This window comes from Eptesicus fuscus, chromosome 3 (assembly GCF_027574615.1).
Source record: "Eptesicus fuscus isolate TK198812 chromosome 3, DD_ASM_mEF_20220401, whole genome shotgun sequence".
Lineage (NCBI taxonomy): Eukaryota > Metazoa > Chordata > Mammalia > Chiroptera > Vespertilionidae > Eptesicus > Eptesicus fuscus.
The window spans coordinates 55,504,720-55,525,157 of record NC_072475.1 but is presented as its reverse complement, the minus strand read 5'-3'; the positions used below and the strand labels follow the sequence as shown (position 1 = coordinate 55,525,157).

At 47.0% G+C, this 20,438-nt stretch overlaps 1 protein-coding gene across 1 annotated transcript in view; it reads right to left on the bottom strand.

Moving 5' to 3' along the window:
• The window catches only part of MUC13 (mucin 13, cell surface associated), a 33,117-nt gene that overhangs the window by 7,912 nt on the left and 4,767 nt on the right, over positions 1–20,438 (bottom strand). Inside the window, exons 2-6 of the mRNA XM_054709670.1 lie at positions 15,477–15,527; positions 12,371–12,484; positions 8,142–8,248; positions 6,129–6,184; positions 2,782–2,945 (exon numbers count right to left, since the gene is read on the bottom strand). Of these exons, the coding sequence (XP_054565645.1) occupies positions 2,782–2,945; positions 6,129–6,184; positions 8,142–8,248; positions 12,371–12,484; positions 15,477–15,527 (492 nt within the window). The remainder of the gene's footprint in view (positions 1–2,781; positions 2,946–6,128; positions 6,185–8,141; positions 8,249–12,370; positions 12,485–15,476; positions 15,528–20,438) is intronic.

Sequence of the window (20,438 nt, the reverse complement as noted above, 5' to 3'; positions counted from 1 at the left end):
GCCTCCGATTAAAAGTCTAGAGCAGGGGTCCTCAAACTTTTTAAACAGGGGCCCAGTTCACTGTCCCCCAGACCGTTGGAGGGCCGGACTATAGTTTAAAAAAAACTATGAACAAATTCCTATGCACACTGCACATATCTTATTTTGAAGTAAAAAAAAACAAAACGGCAAAAACACCCACATGTGGCCCGCGGGCTGTAGTTTGAAGACGCCTGGTCTAGAGAAAAAAGATCCTACAACTTTTGACACTGAAGGCAGACTCCGTCTTTGCAGCAGAAGCGGGAAGCAGAAAAAGGTGTTTCCCCCTAAAAGTCCCGAGCCTCTCACTTCCCTTTGCTGGGCGTGCAGGCTGCTGTGGCCACGTCTAACTGGCATTTGTTAATGTGTGTAAGAGCGCATGCCTGGCCTCAGAGTGGAGAGATGTTGAGAGGAGTTGTCAAGAGAGAGTAATTCTCGAGCCGAGGCCAAATGGTTTCAAGTGTGACAGGGCCTCAAGCCAAGGCGGTTACAGAGGAGATCCCAAATGAGAGAATTACACAGGGGACCCCAACTTTATCTTGAAGAATGCACTGGTTATTTTTAGCTGGCAACCACTCTGAGTGGTCAGTCTCCATGCTGATGGGGCCCCTCGGCTTCCTCGCACTTGCTAGAAGTCTCATCTAGCCAAAAGCAGAGTGTATGCTAAGGTTCATCTTGCCTTGCTGGCAATTTCATCTCCCAGGGAGTAGGGGTTGCGACTGCATGAATTGCTACTCTGCACCAAATTCTGGCCCAAGGAGAAATCGATGGGCAGGTAGTAGTGATGGGTCCCTTGGAATACGAGAACTAAGTGATAGCCAGAGATTGGAGTATGACTTTGACAGAGTAAAAATTGGAATGTTCAGAAGGGAAAAGGTATAACTCTGTGGCACGAGACTCTGGAAGACGAATACAACTCGAGAATGTTAGAAGCTCTGAAGATGTAATTCTAACTGTGCAGTTGCTAAATGAGCTGTAAAAAAAAAAAAATGTGGGAGAGGGCCAGGGAATAGAAACTGGCATGGTTTGCACAGGAAGCTATCAAATGGGACATAAAAAAAAACATGGAAAGAAGGTCCCAAAACCAAAGACAGAATATTACCAGTGTAAGAGGAAGGCCAGAGCCCCCAAAGAGCTCAATAAGCCAAACCCAAAACAACAACAAAATCCAGTAACAAAGAGCAAAGGGATGAAGTGGGAAAATGGGTAAACGAATGGAGGCGTGTGTGTGTGTGTGTGTGTGTGTGTGTGTGTGTGTGTACATATGCGTGTGTTTTCCATGCTATAGGGGCTCAAGGAGAGGCCAGGCCTGCTTGGTGTAATGTTGATGGATAACATAAGACAAACAGAATGGCTCCCCAACTATTTTCTCCAGTCTCCCTGCCTGAAAATGACACTTAGATGGAAAGAGTTGAATGGGCATTGCTGGCGGGACTGCAGCCCAAGGAGAGCGAACGGTAGGAGGAGCGCCCATCCCTTCTGGTAGAATTTAAATGTCTTTTCATAGAGCATTTGCACTCCAGGTCCTGAGAGAATAGTGAGGGTCTTTGTGAAATCGTGAGGAAAGAGAAGAGGTGCTGGAAAGCTATAAATGAACAGGACTTATTTATATTTTCAGAAAGAGAAGTTTGGGACCCTAGGTCAAGGAGGTTACAATCATTAAAAAGTGAACATTTTAAGAGACTAAAGAGTTTTAGAAACATCGAAGAAAAGGACGAGGGAGGCAGGAAGGGAATCATGAGTATGATTGGGGGGAGGGGCGCAGGGAGAAGAGGACCTCAGGACAGGAAAGGACCCGTGTCAGATGCTGCAGACAAACCAATGGTGCCTCGGCAGACGCCTTTGGACTTGGCAGCCAGGACTGAGAATCAGCTGCACAACGCTTCCACCATGGCGGGTATCTCTGAGATGGGGAACTTCTGATGACTGCTGTAAGAGGGTCAATTTGCTCATGCCTTCCTGGACTCATGCCCTTTGCTAGGGCCTGACACACTGCTCTTGGTCATGTGAATTGCTTTGGCCATTACGACAGCTAAGCAGAAATCTGAGAAATACCTATGCATTGAAACTTACCCCCTCGCTGCCTTTTGAACCTCTTTAGGACTAGCCTGCTGAAGGATGAGAGACCATGTGGAGCAGAGACAAACCATCCCGCTGAACCACCTTAGATCAGTCAGCCCCCAGCTGACCCACCCAGCACTAACAGCAATTGCTTAAGTGAGCCCAGCAGAGATCAGCCACGCCTGGCCTGGATCAGCAGAACTGCCCGGCTGGGCCCAGTCCAAGTTCTGACCCACAGAATGATGGCATTGCTATAAATAAATAGGCCACTAAGTTTTGGGGTGGTTTGTAACACAGCAAAAGTGAATTGTTACAGCAAGGCTATGAGTTTGTGTATCCGCCTAAAGGGCAAGCAGTATAGGTAAAATCTCTCTAATCGCTTGGAAAGCTATAACTTGGGATAAAGTCCTCTTGTTTCACCTTGCTTCCTCTTTCCCTGTCCAGAGACTATTTGTCCAAGACTACCTTCCGAAAAGAGAAACAAACTGGTCAGTTTGAGGAGTTGAGAGAGAGTTAGAAAGGAGTAGAAAGCAAGTGAGAGAAGAAAGGGAGTAAGAAAGGACTTGTAAAAAGCCCATTTTTGGAGATCTGTAGACTCAGTTATCCAATTCCTCTTGCCCCCTTCTTACATATAATGGGAAAGTTTACAAAAAGGTAGGTAGGTGTTTAGGTAAGCTTTGAATAAAATTATTTCATACTTACTAGTATAGTCTGAAAAGGTATTACGGTTGTTTGCAACTGCTTTATCAATTGCATTAGATATGGTCATCTCATTTTCTTTTGCGTTTTCTGCAAAAAGGTTTACTACTGTTACATCAACAAGCTTGTTACCAGCACGCATTTCAGATCTTGCCGAAGCAGGTATTCTAAAAATGAAATGAATTCGTCACTTGAGGAACTGAACACAAGCGTCAACAAATTGGTCTTTGAGCTTCCTATTCTCCCAAGTCTCCCAGTTCCAATCCTGATGCACAGATACAGCCATAATTAGGGGCCTAATAAGGAGGCCTGGGGTTGCAATAAGATAGCAATTTATATGCCCAGAGTTCTCTGCTCAATGTGTGTTCAGAGGAAACCTGTGGCTAAAGCAATATCCCAATGGAGGATCCTTAGAAAAATTGTGGACAATCGTTTTTAGAATCTAGGAGCCTGGAACTAACCAGAAGTAGGACAAGTAACATCTGAAATAGTAACTTGTCACTGTCTGTAGAAACTTAAGAGTGAGTCTCTTGCTGAGCTGTTAAACCTCTAACTGGACTTGGAGAGAGACAGAGAGGAATGGGTCCCTCCCTGCGCCCAGAGAGCAGTCATCCATCAGACAGGGTCTGGGTCACTCCCAGGGGCTGTGGGAGACAAGAGCATATAATACCAAACCCTATCACCAAATACGCAGTGTCCTCTATGGACAGGACCTTGTAAGGGTCTCTCTCTCTAATCAGCATTTTGGAGCCCTAAGCACAGCTGGGCCAAGTTCTAATTCTTTCATTGCCCCAAAGGAATCAAGTGATACAACCACTGAGAAAAAAATAAAAGGACATTAAAAAAACTCCCTTCCTTGAACTTTGGCTGTGTATTTTTAACTCAGGATACATTTTTCCTGCTCAGCTTTTTTTTCTCTCTACCCCATTAGGACTGTTGAATAAGTACAGAAGCTCGAAAACATAGCCAACCTGCTTAGGAAAGGTTGATAGCCATGTTGGTTCTTCAGAACAATCAGCATAATCCAAAAACAGTTACCAAATTCTGTTTCTAGAAACCATGACCTCAAAAGCGACTCCAAAAAACCCAAATGGCTTCAGAATTCTTATTTTAACTTGTCTCCCAGGATTCATTTATGATTTGGAGCTGGCAAGGAAGGTAGATGGCAGTGGAAAGGGCTCCTTGATACAGTTACTCTTTATTGGTTAAAAAGTGTCCAGAAATCTATGGTATAAATTTAACAAAATGGGGCTAGGGAAGAAACGCCATCCGTACTTCATCCCTTCAAAGAATCTGAGCTTACACTCCAATTTAGGAGGCAAGACATTACACTCTGAGTGATGGGAGCCACTGTGCACTTAAGTGACACCAAAAGGTGGAGGACAAAAGACTAGAGCGCTGGGCTTGGAGTTAAGAGACCTGAGATCTAGACCCAAAATAGTCTCAATCTTCTGCGGCCCAAGACCAGTCACAGTTTCCCTGGGCCTGAGTTCCTGCCTCTGTCCAAAGAGAGATTTGAGAGTTAGAAAAATTCTGAGGAGCCTTCCATTTCCAACATTTGTACCATAGATACAGTTCTTGGGGGTTCAAAGGAGAGAGCATGGGATGGAGCCCAAGAAATGTCTTCCACCCTGGCTGGGTGGTTCACTTGGTTGGAGCATCGTCCCAGGCACCAAAAGGTTATGGGTTCAGTTCCTAGTCAGGGCACGTAACTAGGTTGTGGGTTCGATCCCTGGTCAGGGTCTGTATAGGAGGCAACCAATTGATGTTTCTCTCTCACATCAATGTTTCTCTCTCTCTCTCTCTCTCTCTCTCTCCCTTCTTCTCTAAGATCAATAAAAAAAAAACACATATCCTTGGGTGATGACTTAAAAATAAACAAAACACACGTCTTCAAGTTAAAATCAGACTAGGGTGCATTCCCCCGGCCACAGTCCCCGTGGAGGAGGTAGCTCCTGGCCAGGACCCTGAGCTCACAGGTGAAAGGTTGCCTCTGAACACTGCTGGCTCCCTTTCAGTAACTCCATAAGAACAAATGGAGTTCGATTTCAGGGAACCCTCCCCCCAAGTGCTTGTGGGACCAGACCTCCATCACACTTGCAGGGCCCCATATGCTGGAAGGGAAGCTAACACATGCTGAGATCACCCACGTGCCAGGCACTTTGTGCACGGGAGCTTTCAAAGGCTACCTCATTTATTCCTCCCACGGTTTTAGGAAAGCCGATCAGGTGATCCCGGGTATACAGATGAGGTAACCAAAGGGCAGAGGGGTTAATACAACTGCTCATCCATGCAGCCAGGAAGCACCAAGACCAGGATTCAGGTTTGTCTGAAGCCATCCCACCTCACTTATCCAGCCGTGCTGAAAGCGTGACCTCCCTGTTGTCCACTAAACCGAAGCGAATCCCTCCAGCAGCTGTCCCCTGTGAACTTCCCGCTTCAGAGCCTCTGTGTCAGGGCCCTGCCTCTCTGCCTGCTGCCTGCCCCTTGCCACGTGGCACTGTGCCTCCCATTAGACTGCCTGCTGGTCTCCTGGCTGCCAATCACACTTGCCCCTCATTCACCATCAGCTCAAAGCTCACCAACGTCAGGAGGCTTTCTCTGAATTCTGTGCATAAATATACACTGTATGGTATTCTACCAAGAATGTGACAAAGCTTATAAAGATAGATGCAATAGTCAAACCATAAAATACGAGCTCATTAGGGCGGCTTTTCCTGCACAACTTCATTCATCTTAGAGCATTCTTTCCTCGGGCTGCAGCACCTGTGTGTGAATGTGCTTCCGAGAAGGCTGAAGGCTGATACAGAACCGCTAACTTCTGGAGAACCCTTCTCCTCCTTGTGTCCCTAAATAGCCCTCTACACTGGTCACTGCCTATTGATGTGCTCAACAAGGGCTTGTTTTTACTGCAGGAACAGCTCACTACTGGTTCTTCAGTAGCCACAGGTGGGATGTGGGCGTTGTCTCCCTCACTCCCCCCATATGAGGGAAGAGATGACCATGAGCCACTCATTCTTTTCCTGGCCCCCCTGGAATGCACATTCCGGGGATTGACCAGGTGTGGTTTGTTGGCCAAGGGGTCAAACCAAACCCGCGGATCCAGGTGATGCCCTGGACCATGCATGCAAATTGCTGAATGGCCAATCACAGACAGCATCTTGCTGTCCCCGGGCTACACTCTGCCCATCCACACCAAGGTCAGTGTGACATCAGGCTGACCACCTCTTCCTGACCTGTGACTTCCCACTGGCGGCCTTAGTGCAGCACAGGGAACTCAAGAGAAGACGAGAAGTCAAGCAAACGCACACCTGCCTCCAAAGTACCCCACCGGTCCATAGCAGCCTTACCTCACTTTATGAATCACCGTCTGTCCAAAATCCAGATTTGTAAATGCACCTTCGAACTGTGGCAGAGAAGAACAAATTTAGAAACAACTACACAGAGGCAGGGAAAGTGATACTGTATCTAGGTTTTAACATAAATACATTTCTAAACTCCTGTATATAAATACACATGGTTCATTGCAGCAAATTACTTATTCTTGATATGCTCTCTAACACCTTTCAGTAATGTTTGCTGTAAAATGGTAAGAATTTAATATAAGTCAGGGTTATCCAAGAACAAGCTAGAAACTTAAAAAAGCAAAATCAATGAACATACTCTTAAAAATTAAGGTGACTAACTTGTTAGGTTTGTCTTTTTGCGTATTTATTAGACTTATCTATATGCCTGCTCCATGCACGCATCAATTCACCTAAGGAACACGTCTTCAAGTTGCCTGCAAGGCAAGTACACCAGGGGTAAGAAGGCAGGAGCTATCAGGCCTGCCTGGCCGCCACTGCACAACAGGGCCAGCAAATGAGGAGAAGGCAGGTCTGAGGTCAGGCAGATCTGGGTTCAAATCCCAACCTTCTCCCTCATCAGCCTGGTGACCTTCAGTGGGTCACTTCACTTTCCCGGTCCTTGACTGCCTAATCCACAAAATCGGCAGCACAGTATTCTCTCTCCCAGGGGACTCTTTTGAGAATTAGAAATATTACACATACAATGCCAGGTCCCGCATGCAACAGGGCAACTCCAAATCAGGGACTATCCATTTGGGTCCAGCTGGGTAAAACAATGGATCCTGGGAGATTTCTCAAGGTCTGAGCTGGGACTTCCCCAGCTACCAAATCTGCTGAGAGGACCCTGAAGAAAGTAAATTGTCTCTATTTTCCTATCTCTCGGAGTTGCAAGGAAGTTCTGACACATCCCTTTTGGATTAACGGCCTCTTGGAAATGATAAGAACTCTCTTTCCCCTTCCTGGTGGCCCTGGGACCATCAAGACCTGACTGAGACCAAGTCCCTAAGCTGGGCTCTGGAGCTGGATGGGGCCTTTTGGTGGCCACAGTGGCCAGTGCTCGGTAAAGGCACACGAGAAAATGCAGGGCTCCCTGGAAGGAGGAGCCCCTTGACCTTGCCTTCTTCAACGTGCTGACTCTCATCCAAGCTGGCAAATGGGAATGTGGATCCAGAATAAGAGGAGACGTCATGGGCAGCTGGCCCATGGGGCACAGGGGTCATGACCGGGGCCAGGGCAGCCAGGGGTTTTATCCCAGCAGCGCCAGGCGCCAGCTGTTCCATCCTGGGCACTACTTCTCTCTGTACAATCTGTAAAGTCGTTTGGATAATCTTTTTTTATATGTTATCTATTCTAATAACAAAACTCTTTTGTAATGATGTAATTCCAAATGGAAGTACATTGTCATAGAATAAGACCTTAGTTTTTACGGCAAAGTCTTGCTTCATTGAGAGAAACACTGGCTGGATGTCCTCTGCAAGCCCCTCCAGGTCCCATGCCTGTGGTCCTGGCGTGGAGATCTCGCGTGGACGCAGTCGCTCACGATAACCACAATGGAAAGGAGCAATTGTGCGCCCTGGCATTTTTGAACAATAGGGAGAAAGGAGACCAGATGCCCCTTCAGGTGGAGTTCCTCTTCCAGGCATTAAAAAACTCACACTAGTTCAGAAATGTATGCAAATTGGAATGTAGGAGAAGAGAAAAAAAAGCAACATCTTTAAAAGGTTTTCTCTTCAATTCTGTGGAAATAATGCGTTTTTAAACATCATTATATTTACCTGTTCATTTAAAAACATTCTAAGAACTCATGTAACGACCGGTGTGGCACGGCTGGAGTGAGGACCATGGGGGGCCCAGTGGCCGAGGAAGGGACCAGGGACTCAGGACAGCTGCTGTTCACCAACCAGTTACAGTTCATTTCCCTAGTGAACAACTACTGGAACAGCTGTACCACCTGAGTATCAGCCCTATGCTCTGCGACACAGTGTTATACTCGGAGGAAGGTTGGAAAATACTTACGAATTTTATGATTTCCACATATAAGTTTTTATAGGCCATCGACTTTTCATCTTCCAAGCCAGATGTTTCTGATACATTTACTTTAATTGTTCCAGGGAAAACCTTTCCTGAAATTCAAGCAGAATCTTTCTGTAATGTTTAATGTAAAGAGGGTCATTTTCACTTTGTTTAAAAACATACTTTAAAAAAATTCTAAGCATTATATGATGCTATGGCAGGAAGTCTGGAAATTTGATAAATGTTACCCCAAATCCCACCCAACCTAACACAACCATTTTCATTTTGGTATAAGGTATCCCCGACTTTTCAAAAGTTCGCTTTATGCCACTTCACTTTGACGAAAGGCCTACATCATCAGGACCTGTTTCATGAACCAAAAGAAACCCTAAGAGGATTTTTGCTTTTATTAAAAAATAAAGGTGAAAAGCAAAAATAGTGTTCAGCGTTTTAAGTAATTAATTAATTTGTTCATCCTCACCCGAGGGTATTTCTTTTCCATTGATTCTTAGAGAGAGTGGAAAGGAGGGGGAGAGACACACAGAGAAACATCGATGTGAGAGAGACACACATCGGTTCAGAGCTGGGGATCAAGCCTGCAACCAAGGTATGTGGCCTTGACCGGAATCAAACCTGTGACCCTTCAGTCCGCGGGCCGATGCTCTAACCCCTGAGCAAACCAGCAGCGTTCAGCATTTTGCATCAAGCTGCTATAGAGGCAGCGTACACCCTGAGCAGTGAGAGTGGCCCACCAGCTCCTTCCCTAGAAACACCCCTCAGCATCCCGGCACCAAACTGCCATAGCTCTGCACGGTGTCTGTGCTTCGTCTCTATGTATTTTGTGCTTTGTTAGCAGGATGTCTCCTAAGATAATTGCTTCTTCGTTTTACACCATTTCAGTGTACAAAAGGTTTCAGTGGAAAGCTCTGCTTTCAGATAGCGGGGAAATCTATATTTCCCCCAGTTCCTTTTTTTCTTATGCATAGTTTATATCATTATAATTCCAACTTTATAGCATGAATCTTCTTTACTTATATATACTAATAAAAGGGTAATATGCTAATTAGACCTGGTCTACCGGACATCTTCAACTTCCTTCCGGACAAAGCCATGGTGGTGGGGTCCAAGGCAGAGGTGGTTAGGGAGCGATCAGGCTAGCAGGGGAGCAAGCAGTTAGGAGGCAAGCAGCAGGGGGGGTAGTTAGGTGGTGACCAGGCTGGCAGGGGGGCAGTTAGCAGGGAACCAGGCCGTCAGGGTACCAGTTAGGGGGTGATCAGGCCAGCAGGAAACAAGTTAGGGGGTGATCAGGCTGGCAAGCAGAGGCAATTAGGGGTAATCAGGCAGGCAGGTAGAGTGGTTAGGGGCAATCAGGCAGGCCTGCAGGGGAGCAGTTAGGGGGCGATCAGGCTAGCAAGGAGAGGCAGTTAGGGGGTGATCAGGCTGGCAGGCAGAGGTGGTTAGGGGTGATCAGGCAGGCAGGCAGGCAAGCAGTTAGGAGCCAGTGGTCCTGGATTATAAGAGAGATGTCCAAGATTAGAGAGGATGCAGGCCGGGCTGAGGGCCCCCCCCCCCACTCCCGTGCACGAATTTCATGCACCAGGCCTCTAGTTATTAAATATTAAGAATTTTAAACATTTTTACAAATCATTACCTGGTCTTTATAGCTATTACTTTTTAAAGCTGCATAATATTCTGTGAAATATATGTTCCCTTCATTGATGTAGTCATTTTTGTTTTATGTTTTTTAGCACTTCTAATTATTTAAAAGGGGGGAGGTTGCAATGAACATATTTATGCCCACACCTTTCTATATTTGGGGTCATTGACTTAGAGAGAATCCCTAGAAACAAGATTATTAGCATGAAAAATAACATCCTTTCGGCTTTTGAAATACCTCTAATCCCTGTGGCGAATACTATGCATTTGTTTTCTTTTTTTTAAATTTCTTTATTGATTAAGGTATTACATATGTGTCCTCATCCCCCCCCCCCCCTCCATTAACCCCTCTCCACTCATGCCCTCACCCCCTGGTTCCATGTCCATTGGTTAGGCTTATATGTATGCATACAAGTCCTTTGGTTGCTCTATGCATTTGTTTTCTATACAATTGATCTGCTCTGGCAAGGGGGGGGGGACTTCTTATTCATGAAAAATAGAAGTTTATTATAGAAAACAGCCTTGGAAACTTCATAGCACCCAGCTGACCTAACCAAAAAGGTGTTACGTCAAGTTTATGGACATTTGCTCCTAGTGTCCCTTTCTAGACCCGAGAGGCTCTGAAGTCTCTAAAAATGGGGTTTGCTTTTATGGAGCCAGCAAATCCTAAGTCAGAGAACCAGCCAGGCCTGTCAGACCACGTGGTCTTAGGCACTTGCCCTCATTCTGCCGCAGGGTCCCCACGTGACAGCACTACTTTGTGCAGTTGTTGTACCTTCTCAGGGCCTTCGACACCTGTCATTCCCATTTGTCCTCATGGCACCGTTCCCTTGGACAGAAAAAGTGAAGGCGCACATCCACTCCCAGACCTCAGGACTAGCCCACACACCTGACAGCCCATTTCCTCTCACACTTGGTTCCACAGAGACAAAGGCAGGAGCCATCTTTCTATTTTACTGGCCTTTGTTGCCTCCAAATGTTCCTCTACCTCTCATATCCTGGAAGCTCTTTTGCCATTATTTTAAGTTTTCTATTCCCCTTCCTTCCTTCCTTCTTTCCTTCCTTCCTTCCTTCCTTCCTTCCTTCCTTCCTTCCTTCCTTCTTTCCTTCCTTCCTTCCTTCCTTCCTTCCTTCCTTCCTTCCTTCCTTCCTTCCTTTATTTTTAAATGTATTTTTATTGATTTCAGAGAGGAAGGGAGAGGAAAGAGAGAGAGAGAAACATCCTATCTAATAATAGACAAATATGCAAATTGACCATACCTCTGACACACCCACAAGCCACGCCCACAAGCCATGCCCACCATCCAATCAGAGCAAGTATGCAAATTAATCCAAACCAAGATGGCTACAGCCACAGAGAGCAAGGTTTCCTAGGTAACAGAGGAAGCCAAGCTTTCCGCCTGCCCTGCCAGGCCTAAGCCTCCACTCAAGCTACAAAGTTTCAATTATAGAAGGTAAACAAATTCAAACAAATGGCGGCAGAATGGAGCTTGAGAGAGCAGGCCAGGGTTGCCACCAGCAACAGGGGAAGCAAAGCTTTCCACACAACTTGGCCGGGCCCACCCGCTTAAGGCTACAAAGTTTCTATTATAACCCCAACAGAAATGGCTGCGGGCCTCAGAGGGAGCCCCAGGCTTGGCTCCGCTCCAGGCTACAAAGTTTCAATTGTAGAAGGAAAATAAATTCCAGATACCAGGGCCTCTGCTTGGGTTGCCAGGGGGCGTGGCCGGCCTGCAAACCACCACAAGCCCCTCGCTCAGGCTGCCCCACACCCCAAGGGAACCCCCACCTGATCTGGGACGCCCTTCAGGGAAAACCAGCTGGCCCCCACCCCTGTACCAGGCCTCTATCCTATCTAATAAAAGAGTAATATGCAGATTGATCATCACTGCAACACACAATATAGCTGCCCCCATGTGGTCAAAGATCCTGCCCCCATGTGGACACAAGATGGCCACCACAAGATGGCCAGCAGGAGAGGGCAGTTGGGAGCCACCCGGCCTGCAAGGGAGGGCAGTTGAGAAGGACCAGGCCTGCAAGGGAGGGCAGTTGAGAGGGACCAAGCCTGCAAGGGAGGGCAGTTGGAGGTGATCAACCCTGCAGGAGAGGGCAGTTAGGGGTGACCAGGCCGGCAGAGGAGGGAAGTTGGGGGCAAACAGGCTGGCAGCAGAGTGGTTAGGGGGTGATCAGGCTGGCAGGGAGAAGTGGTTAGGGGCAATCAGGAAGGCAGGCAGGCAAGCATTTGAGAGCCAGCAGTCCTGGATTGTGAGAGGGATGTCTGACTGCCCTCAAGGGGTCCCATATTGGAGGGTACAGGCTGGGCTGAGGGACAACCCCCCTCCGTGCACGAATTTCGTGCACCGGGCCTCTAGTCAATGATAAAAGGTAATCATTGATTGGCTGTCTCCTGCATGTTGGACCAAGCCCACAACCCAGGCATATGCACTTGACCGGAATCGAACTTTGGACCCTTGGGTCCACAGGCTGACGCTCTATCCACCGAGCCAAACCGGCTAAGGCCTATTCCAGTTTAAGTATGAGATGCAGCTCTGCACGGTTCATCCTTTGTAACTCACCTTTCTTGCATGTGGAAGAATTATAGTAATACCCATCAATACACAGGCAAAAGTATGAATTATTCAGACCCACACACGAAGCATCACTGCTACAGGAATCATCTTTGCAAGGACCTGAAATGGAGTAGAAAGAGGTGAAAACTCCACAGAACAACAAATGACACCCAGAAACATACTTTTAAATGTTCATGCCTCCCTTCTGGGAGCCTTCTATGCCTTGGTTGTGTTATTCCAGGGCACACCCTGAGAGGAGCCAGAAGCAAATACATATTTTCTCATGCATCTAGGGAGCTTGTTGCTGAAATTCAGGAACAGGTGCTTGTGAACAGTAAAGGTCAGAGCTTGGTGGCAAGGCTGTGCTCAGAGCAGTTCCCAGGAGCCAGGAATCTCTGTAACTCAAGGAACCTCCAGAGCCTTGGTGTCTGACGCTCTAACACCAGATAGGGCTCCCCAAACTATTTTATAGAAATCACCATATTTTTAAAAATTTACTTTATTTTTCCATCACCATTTATCTGTATGTTCTCTTCCACCCCCACCCCCACCCCCACCGGCAATCACCACACTGTTGTCCTGTTGTCCATGTCCATGAGTTCTCTCTCTCTCTCTCTTTTTTCTTTTTTGCTCAATCCCTTCAACACCCTTCCTCCCCAGCTGTCTGCCTACTCTCTATCTATGTGTCTGGCTGTAGTCTGCTTGGTAGTTCAGTGTGTTAATTAAAGCCAAAATATGAGTGAAATCATGTGGTACTTGTCTTTATCTGGCTGGCTTATTTCACTTAGCATAATGTTCTCCAAGTCCATCCCTGCTGTCGAAAAGGGTGAAGTTTTCTTCCTTTGTACGGCAGAGTAGTATTCCATTGTGTAAATGTGCCACGGCTTTTTTATCCACTCATCTACTGATGGGCACTTGAGCTGTTTCCACATCTCAGCTATTGTAAATAAAGCTGCTACGAACATAGGGGTACATATCTTCTTTCAAATTACAGAAATAATATATTTTAAGGAAGGTATAAGTAACTGTCTTATAGGGATGAACAGGCAAGAAGCTCCAAAAAGAAACTAGATGCTATGTTCTGGTTAGCATGCATGATATACAGATCCATAATGAAAGGAAGGAATGTTAAGGGGAGAATGTGGATTAAGTCAGTGACAATTCTAAGAGGAACTGAAGAAATGACACTCCACTCCCTAGCTTTCTGAGTGGATTACTTGAATAAATGGTTAGGATAATATTGCAGTTGTTTTCTGCACTGCTGCCTGGGACCCCAGACCAGGCAGGGTGCAGCATCTTTTTTTTTTTTTTTTATCTCCGGAGATCAAATGGGATCCAAGGAAGAAAGTTAGGTCAGTGGCCAAATGATGATCTTGGCTGGCCATTTTATTCATCTCTTTCAAATGAAATGATTCTGAGCTTTGATTTCTGAATAAATGAAGTGTCTGGCAACCTTCAGAGTTGTCTGATTGCTTATGAACCTATAGGTAGATATAGCTTTTTTTAGAAATCTACATATAAGTTACAATGTGTATAACATACTCTTTTTGTGATTAAAAGGGGGAATGCATACCCAGCCGGTGGCTCAGTGGTTGAGCATCGACCCACGAACTAAGAGGCCACTGGTTCGATGACCTGGGTCAGGGTACATGCCCGGATTGTGGGCTCCATCCCCAGCATGGGGCACACGGGAGGCAGCTGATAGATGATTCCTTCGCATCATTGATGTTTCTATTTCTCTCTCCCTCTCCCTTTCTCTCTCTCTAAAATCAATAAAAATATATGAGAAAGGGGGGAATAAACAAAAACACACTAATATGTACATATTTATATAGATTATCTGTGGAGGGAGACACAAGAAATTGGCCATAGAACTGGCCTCTGGGGAAGGAAACTAGAAACCTGGATCCTAAGGATTTAGGACAGGAGGGAGATTTAGTTTTTACTGACTATCCTTTTACCCTGTTTAAGCTTCTTTTTCCATAACTAGTGGCCCCTCCAAACACAAAAGACTGGGAACCAGGTCTTACATAAGGGCTCCATTTGCTTAATCACCATTTTTTTTAGATCTATCAGAGAACATTGGGGAAACCGAAAGATGTAAGTGAAGGGAGACTCAACTTGTTCTCTGACCTCGGGCAAGTGGCTGCCCTCTCGAGGCCTCTGTTTCCCTATCTGAGAGCAACAGGGTTTATCCAGACCCTTCAAGCCTAGGTTTGAGGATTCTTTTAGACCAGGGGTTGACAAACGATGACTCAAGAGCCAAATCTGGTCAATCTTCTGTTCTTATAAAGTTTTATTGGTGCACTGCCAGGCTCATTCATTTATATATTGACTATAACTGCTTCTACGTCAAAATGGCAGTGTGTGAGTAGTTGCAAGAAAGACCCTGTTGTGACCCACAAAAATCTAAAATCTTTACTAGTTTGCCTTTATCGATAAAGTCTGCTGACCCCCATGCTGGACCAAGCTTTGGGAAATGAGTCAAGTGGTTTGTTTCAATAACTTTGGCTTGAGGCCAACTCTTAGACAGTACTCCCAGCACAACGGGCCTTTGGACAATGGCCCGGTCATGTCTAGGACCATTTGAGCACTGCTGCTGTTTGGCTTTTTATCCCTCAGGCTCAAATTCCACCATCATAACTTGTCCTCTTTTCCAATAACACCTGAGAAGGAATAACGGTAGAGCTGACTCCTTCCTTAGATAAAGGCGCTAGACCAGGTTGGAGGAGGGGGGCGGAGCTGAAGTGTTGATGCTTATTTGGACCTGGCCTTCACAGAGAAGCTGAAACTATTTTTGAAAACCCTTAGGGATGGGGCAATTAGGGAAATGCCTTTCATAAAGTCCAAGTTCATAAAAATATTCCACATCAATAGCTTGAGGTAGGATGGGTAGTAAGGAAAGGAGAACATAATGGAACTGTGGGTAATTTTTAGGGCCTCGGCCATCACTACTAGCCATTGTGACTCAGAGTTTTGAATTTCAAGGGTTCATATCCAAGGAAACCCTGAGTCTCTATAACCACTTCCCTATCCCATCAGAACATACTTGCCTGCCACCCTCCACAATGCTGACTCCTCAGTGAGGTGTCTTTGAGGGAGTTGCTCTTACCTGGTGAAATGACACTGCTGGAAGTAGGTGCTATCGTGGTGCTGGTAGTGGCTGCGGGAGTGGCAGTGGTGGCAGGAGTGGCGGTGGTGGCGGTGGTGGCGGGAGTGGCGGTGGTGGCGGGAGTGGCGGTGGTGGCAGGAGTGGCGGTGGTGGCAGGAGTGGCGGTGGTGGCGGTGGTGGCAGGAGTGGCGGTGGTGGCGGTGGTGGCAGGAGTGGCGGTGGTGGCGGTGGTGGCGGTGGTGGCGGGAGTGGCGGTGGTGGTGGGAGTGGCGGTGGTGGCGGGAGTGGCGGTGGTGGCAGGAGTGGCGGTGGTGGCGGTGGTGGCGGGAGTGGCGGTGGTGGCGGTGGTGGCGGGAGTGGCGGTGGTGGCAGTGGTGGCAGGAGTGGCGGTGGTGGCAGGAGTGGCGGTGGTGGCGGTGGTGGCGGGAGTGGCGGTGGTGGTGGGAGTGGCGGTGGTGGCGGGAGTGGCGGTGGTGGCAGGAGTGGCGGTGGTGGCGGGAGTGGCGGGAGTGGCGGTGGTGGCGGTGGTGGCGGGAGTGGCAGGAGTGGCAGTGGTGGCGGTGGTGGCAGGAGTGGCAGGAGTGGCAGGAGTGGCAGTGGTGGCGGTGGTGGCGGGAGTGGCAGGAGTGGCGGTGGTGGCGGGAGTTGCAGTGGTGGCGGTTGTGGGAGTGGCAGTGGTGGCGGTGGTTGTGGGAATTATTGTAACTTGGCTGATGGCTGGAAGAACAAAGATGCCAAGTTTCAGAAGGCAGAACATCCTAACTAATACAAGAGTAATATGCAAATTGATCATCACTCCAACACACAAGATGGCTGCCCCCATGTGGTCAAAGATGGCTGTCTCCATGTGGACACAAGATGGCCACCACAAGATGGCCTGCAGGGGAAGGCAGTTGTGGGCAATCAGGCCTACAGGGGAGGGCAGTTGGGGGCAACCAGGCCAGCAGGGGAGGGCAGTTAGTGGTGTCCAGGCCTGCAGGGGAGGGCAGTTAGAGGCAATCGGGCTGGCAGGGGAGCAGTTAGGTGTCGATCAGACTGGCAGGGGAGTGGTTAGGGGGTGATCAGGCTGGCAGGCAGAATCAGTTAAGGGCAATCAGGCAGGCAGGCAGGTGAGCGGTTGGGAGCCAGCAGTACTGGATTGTGAGAGGGATGTCCCAGATTAGACAGGGTGCAGGCTGGGCACCCTCTCCACACACACCCCCCATGCACAAATTTCGTGCACCAGGCCTCTGGTTAGTTATAAACTCTACAAGACTCCATATGCCCAGAACAGAAATGACTGAGGGTCTACCTCTGACCCACACTGAGCCAGCCAATCAGGTTCTCTCCATATAGAGAATTGAGAATCAGAATTCAAAGGATGAATTTGCTTCCGCTGCTCTAAGGAACTCAGGTGATAGAGACCAGGTAGCCTAGGAGGGTGTCGTGCAGGAAAGTGGAGCCCAAAGAGCGATAGGAAGGCTGGCAATGAGAAAAGCAATAGTGAAGCAGAGATCCAGACCATGATGCAGTTCTGCTCTGCCTTGCCCAGTGAGGCCTCTGTACACTATTTTCTACTGGATGAGATATTTCTATGTCATTAACATAAAGTCTTCATTTTGGCTGAAGTTACCCTGAGTGGGTTTCTATTGCTTGCACAATGAGGTAGTTCTATCTTCATGAAACAGATTCCACATTTCACTCCAGTCTAGGCATTTGCCTCAGTGAGCTCACCTGCAGTGGGGAGAGGGAAGCCGTTTCCCCTTTCAGGGAACAGGCAGCGGAATTCATAATGCATGTGCAAACATAAAAGCCCTTGCACTCTAAATTATCATATAAATGCAAAACTTTGAAAACTGTAACTGCATCTGAAATATTGTTCACAGAATAACCGTCTATTAAAAGTCAAATGGAAGGATTTTACAGCAAAAACGAGGTAGGAAAAAGCTCAAATTAAAATGGGCCATGATTCAAAGCAGGGCACTATATCCAACTTCAAAGATTAGTTCCACTTTAGCCATTTCCAAGTGTGGAAGGGAGAGAGTGAGAATGAGGGAGCAGTGGAGAGAGAGAATCATGCAGAAGCACAGGGTGAACACCGAAAGGGCCACATTTTCTCCGAAAAAGCCTATCTGGCTATTAATCCATGTCGTGCAGCAGACTGTACCAACAAGGCTCCTCTTTCACCAGGAGATACAAGGAGCATCAAAGACAACTTTCAAAGATCTCCAACTAGACAGAATGGGTGCTCCACCAAAATCATGTCTGACCTATGGGGATTTTCTTCCTGTTGTCTATTATCAAGAATGTGTGGAATGATATAGTAGACAATTGCTATTCGGGGCTACCTTCTCCTGTCTTCTTTGAGGTCGTTATGAACTTACTATCACTGACAAGCTAGCACAGAAAGATGAGGAACTAAAACCTCAGTTGAACTTTTTTCCAATTAGCATCTATAATAATAACAGCATAATATGCTAATTAGACCGGACGTCCTTCCTGACAAAGCTGCAGCAGGCAGGGTCTGGGGCAGAGGCAGCAGAGGCCCTGGCCGCGGCGGCGGGCAGGGGCTGGGGCCAAGGCCCTTGCATGAATTTCATGCATCGGGCCTCTAGTTAACTATATAATGACCATTGCTATCTATCTATCTATCTATCTATCTATCTATCTATCTATCTATCTATCAACCCAGTGCATGAAATTTGTGCAAGGGGGGAGGTGTCCCTCAGCCCAGCCTGCCCCCTCTCACAGTCTGGGATCCCTCAGGGGTGGGAGGCGAACCAGTGATCAGGAGAAGGTGACGCCCCCATCACACCTCTGCTGCTGCAACTACCAACAGCACAAGCCTCGGCTGGCCCTAGTTACCTGAGCCTCGGGTGGCCCTGGGCGTCTGGGGGCTGAGGGGACTGGGGAACTCCAGAAGCAGGCACCCCAATGGGGCTGAGGGGACTGGGTGCCACCATCTTGTGGCTGTGGGTGCCACCATCTTTGAGGGCATGGCAGTCAATTAGCATACTCCCTCCTTATTGCCTGTGGATGCTGCCATCTTTGAGGGTGTGACAGTCAATTAGCATATTCCCTTCTTATTGCCTGTGGGCCCCGCCATCTTTGCAATGGTGTGAGGGTCAATTAGCATATTATCTCTTTATTAGATAGGATTAGTAAAAGCCTAAGTGACCTTTTGACTATTTGACAGTAGTTATACATGCACAGACCATCAGGGGGCAGATGCTCAACACACAGGCATGGAAACATGGAACAGACTGATGAATATCAGAGGGAAGGGGAGAGGGGGGAGGGCGGGAAGAGATTAACCAAAGATCTTATATGCATACTAGAGGCCCAGTGCACCAATTCATACACAGTCTGGTCCCTCCGCCTGGACTGTGGGGATTGGGCTGAATCTGTGCACCAGGCCTCCGACATCCCCCGAGGGGTCCTGGATTGTGAGAGGGTGCAGGAACCCACTGGTGCACAAATCCATGCACAGGACCTCTAGTTATTTAATACAACAGTTGAAGCTTGAATAACACAGGTTTGAACTACCTGAATCCATTTATACTCGGATTTTGAAAGTCAAACCTGTGTTGTTCAAGGGTCAGCTGTAATTAGCACCCAATTAATTCTTTTCTGAAAAATAAATGCAACCGGTTCTTGAATAACGTTGTTTCATTCAACAGTTTTTTGCAATAACGTTGATGAGATGTAGGAACTTAACTCCTGTTTGTATCAATTAGCTTAGTAAAACTGGTTTTAATATACATAGTTTTGCTTTAAGTTGCAGAACCTATCAACAAGGTGAGGACTTACTATTTAGTTGACAACATTAAAAACGAAAATACATGAGTCCTTCAAAACACGCACACACACACAAAATTCACATTAAATTAAGTTAAAAATTAAACAGACAAAACTGGGAGAATGTTATTAAAATATGACAAAGAGTTCATGAATACCAAGTAGTATCATTTATGTTATAGAATTGTCAATTTGTCACCAGGTGGCACTGTTACAACCTGGAAATGGACTTCTTTGTCTTTTTACAGTTTAAGGCAGTGGTCTGCAAACTGCAGCTCGAGAGCCACATGTGGCTCTTTTGGCCCCTTGAGTGTGGCTCTTCCACAAAATACCACGGCCTGGGCGAGTCTATTTTGAAGAAGTGGCATTAGAAGAAGTTTAAGTTTAAAAAATTTGGCTCTCAAAAGAAATTTCAATCGTTGTACTGTTGATATTTGGCTCTGTTGACTAATGAGTTTGAGGCAATTGTCCCAATTGGGACAAACCACCGACCACTGGTTTGAGGCAATTGTCCCAATTTTTCATTACATGGCAAAGCTGTTGACAGGTATAAGGGAGAGAAGGAAAAGGGTGTGTTTAGAGAATGATGAAATTAAAAAGTCTCATTAAGTGTCTACTAAAACTCCAAAAATTGCAGACTCACGAACTTTTTAAAGAGTAAGATGAATAGAGATGATCTTTGCCCTAAGGGCTAAGGTGATTATCAAAGTTGTCTTTTTTTTTTTTTAAACTCTCAGACGCCTTTGGACTTAGCGGGTAGTAAATGCTTAGTGATCCATTGATCAGTTTTCTAGGACCCTTAATTGTCTTTAGAACTCTGACATTGACAATCGGTGACTAAAAGAAAAAGTTTTAGAGAGAAAGCAATTTCTAAACCCTCGCGTATAGAAAACTGCTGAAAGTCTCCCTGATTCCCCCTGGGTCTGTGAGTCCCTAGACGGCAGAATCTGGCTTTTCACCCTGACGAGGCCCAGCTTGGCCATTCCTAGGTGGTGAGGAGGTAAGCATTGCTCTTCCAGGGGCCAGAAAATTGTCCACCAGCCAGTCATGTTGACTGCTGCTCCTCCCGTTCCTACTGTTCTCATTTACCAAGGGCTTCCCCTATGCCTGACAGGACCTGGGACGGAGATATGAGCGACACGTTTAATAGAAGAGTGCACCAATACTCAGAGGGAGAAAGAGAAT